Source organism: Gambusia affinis, linkage group LG11, assembly GCF_019740435.1.
Source record: "Gambusia affinis linkage group LG11, SWU_Gaff_1.0, whole genome shotgun sequence".
NCBI classification, from domain to species: domain Eukaryota; kingdom Metazoa; phylum Chordata; class Actinopteri; order Cyprinodontiformes; family Poeciliidae; genus Gambusia; species Gambusia affinis.
In genome coordinates, this window is record NC_057878.1 from 6,270,932 (window position 1) to 6,290,883 (window position 19,952).

Below are 19,952 nucleotides of genomic sequence, written 5' to 3' on the forward strand. Positions count from 1 at the left end.
GAAACAAAGCTGGCAGGGCCATACCAGCAAAAATAAATGATCTGGTGTGGGATGCAAATTGCACTTCTGCAATTATGTTTTGAAATATAAACACTTAACAAGCTTCTTAAGTTATCACCATAATACAGCTGACTCAGGGAATTGTTAAGATATATTTGTTTGGTTGTTGTTCCAAATTTAGCATTTTAAAATAAACTTAGCCTTTTATGTGATTTAAAGATGGCCAACCGTCTTGATACAAGAGAAAATTCAGGTTTTTATTAGTTAATCGTTAGTCGATAAAATCAATTGACTTTCAAATAACTCACTTTCACTAGAGATTTAGTGATCTCAGTGATAACTTGTATCCCAAACCCTGATGAATCTGGCTGCTTCAGGAGCCAGGCAGCGCAATCATTGGCCAAGAGTTTATTGTTCAGACACGTTTCTTCTGTCTGAGGAAAATGGATGTCACAGAGCATTAACCACATGATCACTACAGTGTCTCACAAAATGAACAAAAGTTATAAAAGCTGTTTTGTGATATAGACTCTACTTACATTTAAAGATGTAGTGCACAGAGAAACAGAGAAGGCTGATTTAAAAGTTTCCAATTTCTTTGTTACGGAGGAATTTATCTGTTAAATGTTCCTATATTGGAAACTTGTTACTGTTTTACTTAGACCATAACAGTGAATCTTTATAGTGTATACATATATTTGAGCTGTAAACCGTCTGTGACATGCAGCGCAAGGAACTTTTCCTTCTAAGGTAAAAGCAGCCTGTAGTCTTCTGGTGGTTGTCAATACTTCAGCGGGGTAAGTGGGGTAGAAGATGCACTTGAACACACCACCAAGCAACATCTGCCTAGTGCCTACCGAACATACTGTAATCTCAAGCACACGTGGGTTATGAAGCAGAATAATAGTTTAAAGCCAGCAGCAATCTGAATGGTTGGGGGGAAAAAAGCAAAAAAACAACAAACTTGATGTTTAAGAGCAGCCTATTTAAATGTGTGTGACTAAAAAGCAAAAACAGATCAGATCTCTAGGGGATTTGTTTACACCTATGAGTAGGGGTGGGCAATACAAACTTAATGTTTTATCACAATATTTTGTTCTGCTATTCCGATATCGATAAAAGTGACAATAAAAACTACTGTTTCGTTTTTTAGTTAGTTGTATAGATGTGACTGCATGGCAGAGCAGTCAAACCCCCATAAACTCTAATACTGCTTTTGGAAAAACGATACACAGTTGCGCTTTTTTTTAGGACACCACTCCCATAAAGAGTAGAATTTGTATCACTAAACTGCACACAGTATCTGCATTTAGTCGTACTTTTGAATACATTGATATTTCTTGATACTATTCTTAAACAAACATAGAAGAAAATGGTAGCAATAATCCTCAGAGTATGGGCAGTTTTAGGGGATTTTAAACATTATTAATCGGAATTTATCGTGACAATTATAAATCAAAATTCATACAAAAAGAAGTATCACTATAAATAATAAACAATACAATAACGATTAGGTTCTAATTGGTATCCATCAGTGTGATGCAGGACTTGGATTTGCTGTAGAGCAAAATCCCAATCTAGATGTTTGGATACCTTTTTCAATCCTTATTTTGCTTCAAGATTGCATTTTTCATTCCTTATAATAATTGTCATTTGACCCTTTCAAGACAATATTTAACATTTATGGTTGTTTTTGTTATTGCTGTATTTTGATGAACCAAAATGACCCCATATGCATTAAAAATGCAGCAGGAAACATCCAGATGGTGATTAATAAACTCACATACGTCTTCATTAAAAAAAAGAGGTCAGAGGAATCAGAGCGTGCACACGAGTCAGTGTAGATGTAACGTGATTCATGTATATGAATTTAGTTGGAAATAAAAATCTGGGTTTATTAACGTCGGTACGTGTGTAGGCGTGTGTGTGTGTGTGTGTGTGTGTGTGTGTTGGTCTGCCCTCGCCTTAGGCCAAAGAAGGCAGTGGTCCAACTAGGTCAGTGCTAACGGGACGTTAGAGGTCTGATAGGAAAAAGAGGGAGCTGTAGAGGAGATGTAAGGATGTTGTCATAAATTTAGGGAGGAAAAGAAATAGAAATGTTGAAGAAAAAAAGCTTGGCAGACCAAAATTAAAAACTGCCATAGAAAGACATTTAAAAGATTCAAAACAAAAAATTTCAATAACACATAAGCCTAAACTACAGATTTACTTGAAACATAAGTAAACATAAGTATAAATCTTACGTAAGGACATTCTGCCTTTAATTTAATTTTTAGGCACTAAAATCAGCCAAAATTTTACCGCCCCACACTGCTGTACTTTAAGCCGACTTTCAGCCTCTCAAAAGAGAAAAGATCATGTTACTATTATTGCAGCTGTATGAGGACATGCACTTATCAGCCAAAAGAGTACAACCAACAGCCTAAAACTAAGTTTGGCAGAGTGACATAGAAGATAATGCTCCAGCATTGTCTTATTAAGTATTTCACAGTATTTGATCACCAAAAAACTTGCATATGAGGGTCACAGCTCTTACCTAACGTGTAAATATTGCGGCAATTAACTAATCTGTGTTAATTCATCTCACACTATGCTATGCTATCCCCTCAGCATGCTAGATGATTGAAAATGAAATTGAAACTGATGACATTTCCTACTTTTTCATTAATATTACTAATCATTTTTTGACCACTTAGGAGCATTGTTGAACATTGAAATATAATTTCCACGATGGTCAGTTTATCCTTAAATATGAGAGTAATCTAAGTTGTAATGGCACACTAAAAGAGTGCATTCACACCAGCCTTGTTCAGTCTGTTTTAAATGAGCTCTACTTGCTTTGCCCAGAAAGTTTGGGTCGTTGGGTCATGTGCAGGCAAACTCTGACATGGACTAAAAATGCAAACTCTGGCACGCCTAAAAACCTAGATCTTTTGCTTAAAGTGACCTCTGGCGTGTTTCGAATGCATATGTGAACGACAAGCAGACCGGAGACCACTCCAAAAACAGGAAGTGGACCTTGGCGCAAAGAATTCTGGGTAAATACAACCAAATCAAACACACACAAAAAAGCAATAGCGGGAAAAATGGCTTGTGGTTTTTTACCAAACACAATACTGCAACCACTAAAATCTGACGCCACTCCAATTTTTGTTTACATTTCGTGAAGAAGGACAGTTGCTCTCAGTGTTTTCTTTAAAGGCTTCCAAGTCATTTCCTTCAGGGACTGTTGGTGCAGGAGGTGATCAGGTTTCTCAAAGGGTTTGGTTCTTTGACAGTGCAGTGTGACAGCAAACTGCGAAAGTTGAAGATACAACAAATGTTGCAATTTTGGTCCCCAATCGAACTGGACTGTCGGGTGTGAAAACATCCTAAAAGTAACATGACCAGTCCTGATGCAGCAGAACACTTTTCTCCTCATGCCCACTCAACGTTAAAATCTCACCATAATAATGTAGCTCAGCGCATATCCAGGAGTGACTTTCCAGAGTCTCAGCAGCCAGAGGTTAGAAGGAAACAGCACAGGGATCAAGGGGCCACTTTTTCATTTTTAGTTCACGTAAATTTTACATAAAGATTGAGGGAACTTGCATATTCATAGATGTATAAATACAAGGAAGACAATTTGGCAGTAACATCTCAACCATGTTTGAGCAGGATTTTTTTTAACAAGCATTCGAGCTCGTTTGTTACCCGTAGAGGAATTTTAATGCAGCCAATTATAGTGCTTTAATTACCCCCGTGTCTGTATGACCTCAGGTAGCACTTGGCTTCACCCCTGGCGGTTCGCCTGTGGAAACTGGAAGCTGCTCCTAAAGCCGCTCACAGGACCGGAAGCCGAGGCAGATTGAAATGTTTTCTGGAGCTGTGTTGTGGCTCAAGACCCGTGGATTTGGGGTCTGACTGCGAATGTAGGGCAATGGGTCATCTGAAGTCCTGACACAAACTGGGTGTGTGTGCGTGCGTTTCCTTTTGCGTTGTCAGTTATCATCTTTCTCGTCTCTCTGTGCATTTGTGCACATACACACACAGATGCACGTGTGCGTAGATACACATTTGGGTGTCAGTGTGTTTCTTGTCAACTTCAGGCATGAATGAATTTGCGCTGACCTATATTGTGCTTGGGTACACATACGCACACACACAGACACACACACCGATGGTATTTCTGTAAGTATGAGGACTGTACATCATATAGTTTCCATACATCCGCCCAGCATGATTTCTTGAAACCTTGAAGCTATTGCTTTTATTTTGAAGGTAGTGATTAATTGTGTCAGAATGTTCTGAAATTCTCCTGGCCCCAAATTTAAGAATCCTATCAGACACACACACCCTCTACCAGCCTTGATGTTTATATATATGCAGACCTTGGATTTGCACTAAGCAGTTGAAACCAAAAGTTTTCATACATCTAGAGATGCAACAATCCGATATTAAGTCATTTGAAAGATTTGTTGCAATTTATCTTTGTTTGGGGTCTTTTCAAGCTGTTCGTCTTGCCTGACTCCTGTCCCAAATCTGTCTCCTGTCCCCTCCGTCCACAGTCTGCAGACAAAGAGCAAGCGCTGGAGGAGACCAAGAGCTACACCACCCAGTCTCTGGCCAGCGTCGCCTACCTTATCAACACGCTGGCCAACAATGTGCTGCAGATGCTCGACATCCAGGCCTCGCAGCTCCGCCGCATGGAGAGCTCCGTCAACCATATTTCACAGGTCTGGTGACCCTAAATGCTCTCACTTGAGTGAAAAACATTGCAGGCAGGAAGCGAACAGGAAATACCCATTTATGTGTATGTACAGATATGGAGAGCCTTCCAAAAAATAATCATATCCCTTGAGCTTTTACAGTTTTTAACTCCCACTTAAGATTGTCACAATAAGCCCTAAATCAATTAATAACATTACAAATTCAAGCAAACTCAATAATGTCTAATTGCATGATTCTATTTTCTCTCTATTCTTCTTTGAAACCAAAGAAATGTTGCAGCATATATGAAACGTTGATTTTTGGAGTACACGGTGAATAAAGTCATACATGGTCCTGCTATCCAGAGGAAAAGGACTCGTGGGTGTAACCATGTCATAATCATGTGTGCACGCATGAAGGTTCATTTAGCCACTCTCAGGCTGAGTGGAGCAGCTCCGAATCTATTTCTGAACTTTGTACTTAATGATCAAAAGAACTATTCACAGCCATCAAGTAGCGGCTACAGTGTAGAAACATGTTGTCTTTCTTTACATATGTGTGCAAAAAGCATGGATAGGATGCATGTTTGGTACAATTTCTCTATTGAGACATTTTGTCGTTTTTATTAAAAGAAATGTTCTTATATCAGCTGCTTCTTTAATATGGTAGAAATTTGTGGAACTTGTTTCCAAATTCAAAATAGCACCTTTTGCAGTTTCATGCTAAGCAGATGAAACTCTCAAACACATTCCAGTACAGTCTGTAATTAAAACCCAGTAACTAAGTTTGAGTAAACTCACTGTCTCTATGCAAACATTACAAAGGAAAATAATTACATCGTTTAACAGAGAGGCATGAAGATCACAGAGGGTTCAGACAGTTCAAGTTAAGGCCAGGAAATATGACTTACAAATATAATCGCAGAATTTCTTTATCTACCAAATCTGATTTTTCAATTTTAATCTATTTTTTTTTCTTCACTTTTCCTAAAGAAGAAATTAAATACAGAAAATATTTTCAAAATGTGGCTTTTATTTTAACCACCCCTTCTGTGAGTTTTTTTTTTTTTTTATCAGAATAAGGTCACAGAATATTAGGAGAATAAAGATGCAATGTTAGTAGAAAAACGTTTCAAAATTAAGAGAAAAAATACATTTTAATGTGAAAAAAGCTTCCAGAGTCATCTAGACCTGACATGTCATTTCCACAATCACTTCAAAGTTCTGCTGCTGATAATAATTTGACAATGATGTGTTAAAAGATTAAATATTTCCTGTGAAAAAGGCTCAACAAATGTTATTTTTTTTGTTATTTTTCTTGTTGGTGTTTTCATAAAGATATGACAAATATGTTTTGTTAAGACTTTATTGTTGTATTTTAAGAGAAGCTAGTAGCCTGACTCTGATATTGTCATTGCAGTTTTATGTTTCTAGGCTTGATGTTTATTTTGTGAGTATTAATAAGTGATCTTCTGAACACAGCAGTGGTTGGTTAGTTAATTTTAACACCTGCTCTACTGACGGTCTGTCAGACAGGGCGTCTGGGTCGCCGCATTTCTTATTTTTTTAACTGAACCAAAACACACCAAATTCCACAGCCCATCTAGATGCTAAGGATGTCAAAGTCAAGCTAGCATAACTGAACTACCTCTCTTCCCATTGCTATATTTTTTGAATTAACACTTTTTCCTGACCTTGATATCTAGTTGTTGCAGTGTTGAGAATTAATAGCAAAGCACTGCGTCCTTTTTTCTTGTATATATCACGTGTTCATTTAAGACTTCACACATGGGGCGTGCTTTGGTGGCGTAGTGGATAGCGCAACCCACATTTGGAGGCCTTGAGTCCTCAACGTGGCCGTCGCAGGTTCGATTCCCGGACCTGACCGACATTTGCCCCATGTATTCCCCCCTCACCTTCCCCCTTTCCTGTCAGCTTACTGTCATATAAGGGACACTAGAGCCCACAAAAAGACCCCCTGGAGGGAAAAAAAAAAAGACTTCACACATTATGTTGCCAACTTGACAGCTAAAACCAATGGTAGCCATCGTCAGCGAGCAACTTCTTGCGTGCGTGACATCACGTTGCATCGGGAGTCAGTATCTCCACTTTCTTATGAATGCTAAATCCGAGGAGATAAAGCACAATTTCCCATTGTTTTGCTCAGCTGGAATATGTAAGCAACCCCCCCCCCCAATACAGTCATAGGTGTGAAGCATCACTAGCGATCCAGTGAGTTACACTGTGCTGCACTCCTACACAACGGCAGCTCTGTCAAGTGTATTCATCTAAAAAAAAAAACAGCCAGCTGAGTGCTAGGAAAAGGCTTCAGTTGAAAAGAATTAGTGCACCGAAGATTGCTTAGAGGAATTAAGTTGTACTTCAAGGCGGTACAGAGGGTCCATTCTCCCCCTTAGACCTCCGAATTATCGGAGCGGCTTCCATGCAGCCATAATGAGATGCTTCTCTCTGCTGTGTTGGCCCAGGCTGAGGTTGCACGTTATAATCACCACTTTCTGTTCAGAAAGACACTCGCATCTGTTATGTAGGCGAACACTTCCCACTGTGAGGTTTCTTCGCTTTCACAAACACTAAGATACTCTTATGTAACACATTTAGAATTTTATGCAGCTGCAATCAGCCAAGACATTATTCATGCAACATCAGAGACAGTTAAAAAAAAACAGCCATTGTTAGGATGAGGTCCAGTGTGTGTACGCCATAAAACTTTGTTTTTCTGTCAGTAGCTGGAGGCAAAAGGGACTCAGTGTTTTGTGTGTTTCTTTGCTTTAAGTCTTATGCTTTACAGCTATGGTTTATACTAATTATTATCTTAGTATATTACATCAGACTAAAAACAAACTATTTTTAAAATCATAAATATGGGCTCAATGAGACATGTTTAATGCCTGCCTAAAGGTTGTTGTTTTCAAAAGATGCTTTTAATCTGACAGTTGCGCCTCATCTGAACTTATATTATAATTTACTGAATATATCTCTTCTCCTGTGAATGTTTTGATGCTCATAAGCATTGTATTGAAAGGAGCAGATGAACTATTCGGCCGCTTTCCTAAATGACACTGTTTCTGAATTCATATCTTGGAGATTAAAATAAAACCTCCCAAAAATGTTTACACTAAGCGACTACTCCAGCCTCATCATATCATTGAAAATACCACTCCTGTCATCTTTCTAAGTAGGTAATTAATTGATCATTTCATAGATATTAAGAATACCGACATTCATCTTGATCAAAAGATTAAACGGCGCTTTAGTAAGAAGCTTCACCTGTCACATTTCTTGCCACCTAAGCAACAGTCTCTATGGTGACAAACCGCTATGTTGTCTTCGCCTTGCTACTCTGGCCTTTAGCTCTCATATAGACCACACAATTCAGGTTTCCCAGCAGTCCTTCTGCTTGCTCACCAAAACAGAAAGATGTTAGCTACCTATTTGCTAGTAGCAGGTCAAAAACAAAAACACAGCAGTCTCTTCCTTGATGGTACATGTGTGGTTTCAGCTGCAAATAGTACACCAGTTATGAACCCAGTCAGCTGTTTGCTTTGCTATTGGCCATACAGCTCTTCTGAATAATAGGATGTCAATGATTGTCCATACATTGTCAAAAAAGTATTTGGGTTTTTTTTTTGTAACTTGTAAAAATCTCCCTCATGATGTGTGATGCCAAAACAAATTTGACTCTTCAGCAAGAATGGCTGCTGTGAACTTGTACACAGCCATCCTCTAATCATTCTATATTAAGAAGTACTTTCTTGTTTCATGTACTCTCAACAGACCAACCCTGCACAGTGGTCCGCCCGCATATGGTGCACACATGGATGCTGCTTTCTGTAAATAATTTCACTCAGTAACGAGAGTAAAGTATCCTTCAGCGTGGATTTCTCTTCTACAGACTCCCAAGCTCCACAGGCAGGCTGTCATCCATGTTAGGACTTCTCCAAAAATATCCACAGTGTGAGAACACAGAGCAGTGAGAATTTCATTCTCACACTGAACACTCTGGGTTTTGAACAGCCGGTGAGGAAATCAGGGAATCAATTATTCCAAGGGAAGATTTGAAGCCAAACTGCCTTTCTGAGAGAAAGAAATGTTGAGTTCAACTTGGAAGCAAAACATGACATTGGGTTCTGTCATTGTTTCGGAGTGGTAAACACAGTTATTACAACATATATGCACAAGGTTTGTGATCTGTTGAGATGATATCTAATCTTTACTCATCATTTGATCAGACAAGTCCAATTATCGACTCTTTGTTCCTCCTTGCAGACAGTCGACATCCACAAGGAGAAGGTGGCGAGGCGTGAGATTGGCATACTGACCACCAACAAAAACACATCCCGCTCCCATAAAATCATCGCCCCAGCCAATCTGGAGAGGCCTGTGCGCTACATTAGGAAGCCCATTGACTACAGCGTGCTGGATGACACTGGACATGGAGTCAAGGTGGGTGGCAGAAATGAGCTAATAACAGCGATTGCACGTATAATTAAGGTAGAGGCAGACCGTCAAATTCTGTGACAGTGACCAGCATGTTCACGTTTCTCTGAAACTGAAAATAACAAGAACAAATTGGAAGTTATTGTATTGGGTTTTTTTTTAAAAAGTTTGAGAACATGATAGGAAAACTACAGAGCTCCTCAAGGGATGTGAAAGGGGAAATAAAATGATTCCGATTTACTTTTACGAGATCCTTTAAAATGTTTGAAATGAACAAACAAGTTGTGTTTTTTGGGTGCAATGACCGTATTTGTGGAGCTTCTGTAACTCACCATGCTCAAAAATTGCTCTCACAGTGTGTGTGTAGTTCCTCTGTGAGTAAAGCCCGCCGGTTATGAACCGGAAATGAGCTGCTGGGGAAACATATCAATGCAGAAATGCAACACAGACTGTAGGAATTGAGTTCCCTGTGTGCTAAGAACTCTCTTCAGATCATCTCACTTGTATCAAAACCATGTCTTCTGTGGCGCATTGATTCAATTTGTTTGTAATTAAGAACAAACACAAAATAAAAACCTATAAGTCTCCCTTATAGGTGTGCGTCCTCCATTTCTGTGGTCAGAACTAAGCCTTAAATATGATGCAAAAAATGTGGTGTGAACTCACAGAAGTAGTTTAGGATTTCACAAAAGCAACTCGGAATTTTGTCAAATTTTTGGTGGTCTTGCAAAATTTTTACGTGATCTCGCAAAAATAATTGAGAATCTCTCAAAGCTTTTGTGTGATCTCATAAAAATGCAGAACTTTTGTGTGAAATTGCAAAAGAAGTTTGGGATCTCGGAAAACTTTTATGTGATCCCACAAAAGTAATTTTTCAATCTTTGAGAGAAATTGTAAAACTTTCCCACGATCTGATAAAATCTTTTAAGTGATCTTGCTAAAGCTATTCAGGATCTTGCAAAACATTTGGGTGATCTCGCAAAAGTAATTTAATGTCTTTCTATGAAATCCGAAAAGTTTTACGTGATCCCACAAAATTAATTCAGGATCTTGCAAACCTTTTGCATGATTTCACTAAACTACTTTAGTATACCGCAAAACTTTTGCGTAATCTTTCACAAAAGTAGTCCAGCATTTAGCAAACTTTTGCAGAATTTTGAAAATGTTTTTCAAAATCAAGATCCACTCTTTTTTCTCCATCTGGGTAACTTAGCGTAAATCTCAACATAGAACATTTTCACAGTGTTTTTTTATTTCAAAATTTTCATAAGATTTTTTTTTTTGTGAATGAAACTGAAACTCAGACTTTAAAAATGAGATTCAAGACAGTGCCTGATGAGATACATCAAATGTTACCTTTCTATAACGGTTTTAATCAAAACCAGGATGTTTTTGTTCATAAACGTCTGAAGTTCAATTTCTTTTGTGTACAGCTTATATCTTTTTTCTTAAAAGTTTCTGCTACCCACTGGTACAGTGTCACCCTGGGCAGAGAACCATACTGTCAACATCCTAATGTGTCACAAATTGGAAAAGCATTCCCTTGGGCTGTAGTTTTATTTATTTGTCTCTGTTTTCAAAATGATTTATTTGGCTGCACACCTTAGTATCACTGCATCACAAACTACAACCAACTAAAGAATCCTGGTTTCTATGTCTCTACCTCAGCCGGTGTTTATCTGAAACTCTCTTTCTGCCTTGCATTTTCTGTCTGCTGTTCCTAACGATTGACCGTATTTGCATGATGCAGTTGCACTCTGTCTAACCTTTAGATAAAAATGTCTTCTGCTTCCTTTTCCTCCTGTTCCATCTGCTGTCACTGATGTGTTTAGTGGTTGATGAGGTTCAAGGTAAGAATCTACAACACACCTACACACAGTACAGAGCGAATGCGTCTGATGTGTCTTACCTGCCAATGGTAGGGGATGTTAAAAGCAAAAAGGAAGTTTATACTCCATAATGTATGTCTGATGGTCATACTGAACAAATTGTGGCTTTTTTACATCTATTTCAAACGTGTTTTATTTAAACCGGTATACAAATATGGATGTTGAGGTTCTTCCTCTTGTAGTATTTTCCATCCTCAATGTCCTTTTGTCCCTTGTGACAACCGAGAAATGTTACTATGCTCACAAAAACTTGACGCTAACCAAGGAAATGTGACACAGTGGTTTACAAAAGTGTTCAAACTTCTGGGACTTCTTTGCATTTTTCAAATGTCAAAATGTTTTATTGGGATTTTCTTTGGAAGACTAAGACAAAGTGGTATATAGTTTTGAATTTTAAAAGAGATTTAGGTTATAAAACAAAATCTGGAACTCTTAATTGTCAGTGTTTAACCCATCATCAGAAAATGCAAAGACTACAGCGGCTTTTCCATTACAAATGTCCACAAATCTATGTTTATTTCCCAATTGCTACGTTTCCAATAAACATGAAATTAAATTAAAATTACATGTGAATAAGATTGTTCAAATGATTAGTCATTAAAAATAATAATAATAATAATTAATAATAATAATCATCATCCTCCTACCACTTCCTGTTGTCTTCTTTGTCGTTTTCGCCAGTAGTAACAGCCAGCTGTAGCTGACTGGTGTGATAGGAAAAAAGTGTTTCCATAGCAGTTTTACAAAATAAACAAATTTTGACACAGGTGAAAAACCACTTCATCCTAGTGCAATTAGGTTTTATTGAAAAAACTTGTTTTTTTTTTCCATGTTTCCACTAAGCAAATTTATTGAAATATTTTCAATTTGTGCAATTATATGGTGAATGAAATAGTTTTAAAGCTACAAAGGCATCATTGCTTGCCTGAAATTGTAGCCTAGGCAATTAGGCTGAGAAGTAGCCAATTATAACTTTGCAGAAGCTGCACAGGTCCACAGCTAATTGTTAGTCATCCTCTCGCAACATCTGGTCTTGGTAGAAGGTGGGAACAAGAAAGATGCAGAAAACATGAGGAAGAAAGTTCTGGAGTCGGATAAGAACAACATATTTTTATTTTCTAAGGAACATGATGCTTTGCCTCAAATCCACATTATGAAAATGAGAGATTCCAGATTGATTATGTCCAAACTAAGTAGTTTTGATAGAGAGCGTGTTTGTTTCTCAGGTAAATGGCCAGCAGAGTCTGAAACTTGGAGGAGGTCTGTCCCGGACTAACCCCCCGACCCAGAAACCACCCAGCCCTCCAAGGGCAGGAAAAGGAATCTTAGGGTATGTACACCCACTTTCACTTTGTTTACTCTCATCCAATGTCATTTCCATACTTTTCTGTAAGTTATTCAACTTTGTGACTCTTTTTGTGCTCTGGAAGACTCATTGTTAATGTCAGATGAGACGGTCAACTTCTTTTGTGTTTTTCTGTGGAAATCTCTTAGAAACAGGCTGCAGCTTGCGCATATTTAAATCTCTCGTGAAAAGACGGGGGTCCTGTGACGAGGTTATTGCAGATTTGAGCTGGCAGAGGGAGATCACACACACCCACACACACTTGTACTGAAATGCAACGCTCTGAGGAATAACGTCATCTGTTGTGAGAGCTTGTTGTGTTCTTTGCCCTTAAACATCTAGGTCACCAAGCTGTTTTTATCCGTCTTTTGGTCTACTTTTCTCTACCTGTATTTTACTCCCCTTTCTCCTACACTATAATTGTAATTTTTTATATATCATACAGTTGTTTCCTCTTCTTTTATCCATGTCACTTTTGTCTGCATCTGTCACTTTAGAAGCGGATGTAATTGTTGACTCTTCCAAGCTTATCGCTGCTCTGACAGAGGAAACAAAAAACCTTCATTTTCCTCTTCTCAAACAGACCAAACCTCAAACATTTGAGCAAAAGCTGCATTTTGGTGTGTCTTTCAGTGTCACATTTCATCACACTGTCACCCAGACTCAATATATGATTCATATACCAATTGGGACACTCTTCATTTGGGAATTGTAGAGACAAAGTGCTGAAAACAAACAATCGGCAGCCAAAATACAAAAGTTAAGCCTTTGACATGTTTCTGACTGTCTGTCTTTTTTATGTTACCACCCTCCTTCAGATCCTTTGTTTCTGTATGTTCTCTCTGACAGTCAGACTGCTAAGCTAGATGGAGACACACATTGTTGTATTGTTTGACTCACGTCAAAAAAAGTACACCACAATTATGTTCTATGAAACAACTCAGGCTGGCGGCGTCTGGTGGGCGTTTAAACCAGCAACTGTAGCTTTGCTTTACCAGCAGGGCCCTGAAAAATTATCCATCCAACCTTTTAACAGATTCTTTTGCAGCTCCAGCTGAATTTTTCGGGTCATTAATTTGGACACAGATTTCTGAATCCAGTTGGGTTCATTGAACTTTATTTATCAGATCAGAGAGGGTTGAACACAAATGAATACCTCGGTTTTCCGATTTTAATATGTAAAATATTTCTTAAGCTATACATTGTTTTTCTTGTAACTTTTATAAAAATATGTTTTGTTTTTTTTACATATTTGTTAAAACTGTCACACAGTAGAACATGAGACAGATTTTCTGTGAAAAAAATCAAGCTTTCTCTCTGCAGTTCTACTGCCATCTACAGAAATTCACGACTCCTAGTCAAAAACAACCAATCAGACACAAGAGGAGGGTTTTCGCGCTATCAATCAGGCTTGTGTATGCCCTGCTGACACCCTCTCCCATTCTCTCTTTTCCCCACAGCAGAGTTTGTTGTGAATGCTAAGAGTAGTTAGCATGGCCACCGATGACGGTGGATAAATGGTTTTTCTTTAACGTAAAGTTGTTTCCCTATCATTAGCACATTTAGCAGTGTGTACACGAGATTGATTGACAGGGCTAAGACCCTCCTTCTGACTTTGATTGGTTGTTTCTGATTGGTTGCGTTGGATTTCTGCAGACAGCCATAGAACAAGGAGAAGGCAGAAGGAGCTTGATTTTTTCACAGGTTATCTGTCTAATACTTCAGGATATAGTGAGAGCTCTACCAAATATTTTTTTAAAAATCATATATTTTTGTAAAAATTACATATTGCAGTTTTAAAGGTTGCGATTGTAATACGGCAGTGTCCATATGGAGCTAGGTAGGCTGAGCTGCCAGAGTCAGCGGGCGTCTCCTCTTGTCTCTCTCTATGTTCCTTCCAGTTTCCTGTAACCAGCTGATCAACCGGCTGTTTCTTCCTCAATCTACAGCGTTAGTGGTTAAATAGTAGTAGTAGCATAACGACAGAACCTTTAAATCAGTACGCCCCATTAAAGGTTGTGTTGGTGCTTCGTGTTGTGAAAAGTAGTAGATAATCTCCAGCTTTCTGTCCATCAACACCCCTCCATCTTCACTATTTGATCCAAAGTGCGGTTTCTCGGTGTGGCGAACAGAAGCAGCTTAGCGGTTGGTCAGAACCGTGCCAACGGGTCTGCATACTCCCCATAGACAGGCAGGGAGCGGACAAACGCACAGCAGAAAGTTGGCGACATGCTGCCGACAAACCGCTCCTTCTGACAGCACACACACTTTTCTTTTCTTTCTTCTTCCCTGCATTAACTAACTACCGAGGGGAACATTGAGTCATTTTTGTACATTCTGCATGCGTTCTGTTCCAGTGAAAAAGCTCCATTCAGCCGGGATTTAAAAAGCCTGGTGAGCTCGGCAGATCTACAATAGAGACACCCACATTGCTGCTTCGACATTGTAGCAAATAGATGTTTCTTATCCTGCCTGAGAAACGCTCCATTCATCACCAGCTTTTACTTTGGCTGACAATGAGTCCTTTTGTTTGGCCTCATGTTTGTTCAACCGTGGGTGCAGAGTTTTTAACGGACTCTTTGCTCATTATGTCTTGAAATTGTTTCCCTATTAATCTTTAATTGTGCTTTCTGAGTTTATATTGATGCCTAACTTTGATTTTTTTTTTTTTGGGCGGGGGGGTTCAATGTGAGAGATTGGTTTTATTATGAATGTATCACATTGGAGTATTTTTGTTCTGCAGTTTTGCTGAGCTGCAGGAGTAATTGTCTAAAAATACATCCCAACCTTTAAACTTGGCTTGACTTTTCTTTTACAGCAAGAGGGAGCCAGTTTTTCTCTGCTGTAGTTATTATTACCACCACTATTAAACAGCAGGAGCTGTGGTTAGAACTAAATACTTACTAGAACTTTTTAAGGATAAAAAACGGTGTGCACTGCCCCCTTGTGGTACCTTAATAGAATATGTTGGTGTCAAACTCAAGTACCGGGGGCCAAAACTGACCCACTGTAGCTTTATATGTGGCCCTCTACAGTTCCTACACCAAATTATATCGATCAATGCCATTTTTTTATTTATTTATTTTTTGCAATTCCTTGAAAATTCACACAAAATCAACAGATCTTTGCAGTTTTTCACACTATTGCATAATTGTGAGTAAACGGGCAATATCACAAAAACAATCATGAAATTCTGAAAGTACTGATCGATGTGAGAAGATGTATGATAGTATTTTATTTTAAGGAGTACTTACAGCTATTTGTTAATATTTTAACAGTTTGTTAATGGGTTTTATCAGTACATTTGGGCACCACCGGCCCTTTAAGAACTCTTGACATGGCCCAAAATGAAAACGAGTTTGACGCAGAGGGACAGATGACCGACACCGCAGGTCTGTGTTCCTGTGTGAACCTCTTCCTCACCTTTACATCTTGCACGCACAGGCACAAGAACTCCCCCTACAGGACACTTGAGCCGGTACGCCCTCCCGTCGTGCCCAATGATTATGCTTCCAGCCCAACGAGAAACAATTCGGGTGCTGGACAACTTCCGAGTCCGGTCCGCACGGCCACCCTGAACCAGCGACCCCGAACGTACAGGTAGTCGGGTCAGAGTTCAGACATGACTGAAAGAACTGTTTCCGATATACTTCCTCTGCTCTTGCTCTACTAATCCTATAGTTCTCCTGATGTTCAACACAGTCACGTTCAGTTGGGAAGCAGAGATGTAATCTGTGGTTTAAATCACAGATTATAGTGCTTTTATTTTAAGCAGAATTTATTTTAGTCATAAAAAGTGACTTGCAGTATTTTGGAGTAACTCAGAAAAATTAAGACATCCTCAAAAGTCCATTTATTTCTTAAATTAAATTTATTTTATATACATTACATACAGAGGAAATACTTCAAGCAACTATTTATGTTACTTTTGATGATTTTAGCTTTTTGCTGATGAAAACCCATAATTCAGTTTCTTGGGGAGTGAACATAATTGCTAATTCAGCTCATTTATTATGATTAGAGTTGGACTGATAAATCGGCCGGCCGATAAATCCACCTCTGTTAATGATAGTCACCCCACTGTTGCCAACCCAGCGATTGTGTTGCTATATTTAGTGACATTTCAGACAAAAAACAAAGGTGTCGACCTAAATTGGAATTGGCAGGTCAGACTTTTTAAAGAGCAGTAATCAACAATCGGCCACAAAACTGCAATCGGTTCGTCCCTAATTCCAATGTACTTTAAGTTGGTGCAGTTTTCCCAAACTAAACTTTCCTGTGTTGAATAAAACGTTTTGATAACTTTCTGCTTCAGCTGAGACTAAATGTTGCCTTTTAATTCATCTTTCTTAGCATCTGTCTTGTTTTTAGGCCTCAGTTCCTCCATTTTCACTTTTACTGAAGATGAGCAAACATTTTGAATTTAACACATTCACGTTTTATGGACACAATTTATTAGACTCTTTGCGGCCACTGCAGTTGTAATCTCTTTGTAAGTGGTTGAAACAAATAGCGCTAACATGTGGACAGATCTAGGAAAGCTAATTATTCATCCACATTTAGGATACAGAATCTGACCCACAGACATTTTACAGAAAGCCTAGATACTCCTGTGAATTTTCACATAATCTTTGCTCATGACTTCTCCGCCTTCCTGTAGGATTTTGCTTTCATCTTGGTCTCATCACTCCGTACCGTGGCTTGCTTCTTGGCTTGTCTAAAACCTGCTGCTGTTCACTCTACTGCTTTTGCTTCTGGCTTTTTATATGCAAAGTTTTTTGTGTTTAAATGTCATATTGTGCTAACGGTCTGCTTACATCCAACTAACTGATTTTCTTTGTTTCTGTGAATTCATCTTCAGTTGTGCATTTATTCATTGATTGTTTTCCTCAATTCTAGCAGGAAACATATTTTGTTTAGTCCTTTATAGTTTTGGCAAAAGAGAAGGAAGCAGTTGTTAAAATGAAAACAATAATTACATTTCTGGCACTTTTGTAGTTCATTAGTAACAATTTTGTAGTTCATTAGGAACAGAGAAGTGTTATGGTTTTTTGTTTTAAGTCAGTGAATTGTGTTGACACAAATGGAAATGTTTTTTGTCTTATCCAGCTCTTGTTTGAACTGTAGCGTTAGCTGCTGGGCTTGTCCTGATGCTCTGACATGGTTATTTTCAACAAAGCAGAAAGTAAAATTTAAAAGTTTCGCCTCCGACATGAAACGAAAATCTTTAGTCAGAGGCCAGATGAGATTTGTTGCAAGACTGACTGCTACTGGAGATTCACAACACCTCTTTAAAGATACTTTGATATGAGTTTTGACAATATTTCATTTTCCTTTGGAACAAATAAAGTATTTTAGTATTAAAATGACTTTACGTCTCCATTAATTGTTAGATTTTTTTATTATATGTTTGGTAAAGAGTTGACACCATATTAAGCAATGCAGTGGTTTGAGAACATCTAGAAATAAAACTTGCCAAGTTTTACAAAGTGCATCTTAGTGTAAAAGTACTTTTTATCTGATGCTTTGGTTATTTGTCGTCCTTTTTATATTTAGATGCAAATAGTTGTCAGCTCTTCTTCCCATACAATCAGCACATTCTTTCATGCTCCAGCTTAGAACCAATCAGATTGCATGTTCTTGTCTGCTTGTTGTTTCATTTCTTCTTTGCTGCCATTAAACTGAACCTGCTACTGCGTTTTGCTGGACTTCCTCTATAGAGGCTGCTGTTTGTCATCCCGCCTCCATCGCCATGCCGACTGCCGAAGGACGTGCAGTTTTTACTGCTCCATGTCCTGTCTGCAATCTTTTTTGAAAAATTTCACATCGCTAAAACAGATTAGCAGTTTTTAATAAGCAAAAATTTTGATTGCAGTTCAAATGTGGATTAGTTTCACATCTTTTGTCCAATCTGCAGCTGGAACACAACTGTCTCCACAGCACTGATCTTCCTCTGTTTGCGTGCGTGTGTGGGGTGTGTGTGTGTGTGTGTGCGTGTGTGTGTGTGTGTGCAGTGGCAGCAGCGGAGGCAGTCACCCCAGCAGCAGCAGTCGCAGCAGCAGCAGGGAGAACAGTGGCAGCGGCAGCGTGGGCGTTCCCATCGCCGTGCCAACGCCGTCACCGCCCTCCACTTTCCCAGGTAACAGGACACCTGCTTAATGTCACAGCTGCAGGGGACGATGTGTAGCTGAATCGAGGGCTGAAACGGTTAATCGGATTAATCGTGATGAAACCATTAATTGTGATGAAAGAATACCATTTTATTTAAGATTAAAAAAACTGTGTTTGTAAATATGTTCTACTCAGAACTCTTGAAGTGGCAGTTTCAGCTCTTCCACCCCAAAAAAAATCTGTTATGAAGTGTATAATTTTGTGCTGTGCTTCCTTGTTTGAATTGTAAATTAAACAGTCATTTTTTCCCAAAAATAATTATCTTTTTTTTCTTCAAAAGAAAAATCAATAAAATAACACCAAACCAAAAGAATAAATCTTTCAATGGGAGAAATAATCAAAGATTGAAATTCCTTAATTCTGTCCTACCTAGAAGTATCAAACCAGTTCGCAAGGGGCTCTACTGCCCCCTATGGGTCACTGGCAGCTCAATTCTACATGGAGAAGAGTAATAAGAAATGATCTTTGCCCTTCTGCTCAGACCCAGTTTACATCCACTGAATCTTTATCCTTAAGGACACTCAGATGGATTTCTCTCTGTAATAATTCTACAGGTTCTGTAGCTGCAGGATGTTCTTGGAGTATCTATGCATAAGATTTGGTACTAAAACAAACCGCTGCAGCTGCAGCTGTCCTACTCAACCAGTCCTGCAGCAACATCATCCATAATAACAGGTCTTACATTTTGTCATGACAGGGACTCTTTAATCCTGGATATTTTATGTTTTATATCAGATATCATTGCGTTGTAATACTAATACCGTGCTTGATATCTAGCTAACTAGCTGGCTTCTTTGCATCGATCATGGGTTACTGCTAATGTATCACCAGTTGGCTGGACAAAGTTTGTGCACTTCTGTGGAGATGCAGGTCTTAAACTCCATTCATAATGGTACTAAAAGGTATTAAATTTGGTGAAACCTATAGAAATCCTGTCTTTATTCTTCCCTCGTTCCCTACTTTAACCTTCCTTCCTAACTAGCTCCTCTTTCTCTTCCTTCTCCTCTTCCCCAAGTCTCCCCGACTGCTGGACCGTCCAGCTCTTCCTCCACAGCTCCAAACTCCTCCCCTTCTCCCTCGCCGACTCCTTCCTCTTTCTCCTCTTCCTCCTCCACCGCCACCTTAACCCAGCCTAACGCACCCCTACCACCAAACTCGCCCGCACACCAAGCCGACTCGTCTCCTCACACAAGCTCCCAAACAAACGTACAGAACACCAACACCTCCCCACCTTCTAACCCTTCTCCCAGCACCTCTGAAGTCCAGTCCCAGTTGTCTTCTCTTTCTCTTCCTGCTCCTTCTTCTCCTTCACTCTCCGCCTCTTCATCACCTGCTGAAGGTGAGTTTGTCCCAGAACACTTCAGTGGCTCAAACCCAAGTTTTTTTAAAGGTCTTTTAATA

At 39.0% G+C, this 19,952-nt stretch overlaps 1 protein-coding gene across 8 annotated transcripts in view; it reads left to right on the plus strand.

The window, feature by feature from the left end:
• LOC122840387 (abl interactor 2-like) overlaps positions 1-19,952 on the plus strand; it is a 33,978-nt gene that overhangs the window by 7,940 nt on the left and 6,086 nt on the right. For 3 of the 8 annotated variants that reach the window (XM_044132739.1, XM_044132742.1, XM_044132743.1), the window contains exons 2-8: positions 4,548-4,715; positions 8,976-9,152; positions 10,979-10,996; positions 12,262-12,365; positions 15,825-15,980; positions 18,395-18,519; positions 19,567-19,890. In XM_044132739.1, the coding sequence (XP_043988674.1) occupies positions 4,548-4,715; positions 8,976-9,152; positions 10,979-10,996; positions 12,262-12,365; positions 15,825-15,980; positions 18,395-18,519; positions 19,567-19,890 (1,072 nt within the window). The remainder of the gene's footprint in view (positions 1-4,547; positions 4,716-8,975; positions 9,153-10,978; positions 10,997-12,261; positions 12,366-15,824; positions 15,981-18,394; positions 18,520-19,566; positions 19,891-19,952) is intronic. The other 5 variants (XM_044132744.1, XM_044132740.1, XM_044132746.1 and 2 more) reach the window with 5 other exon arrangements.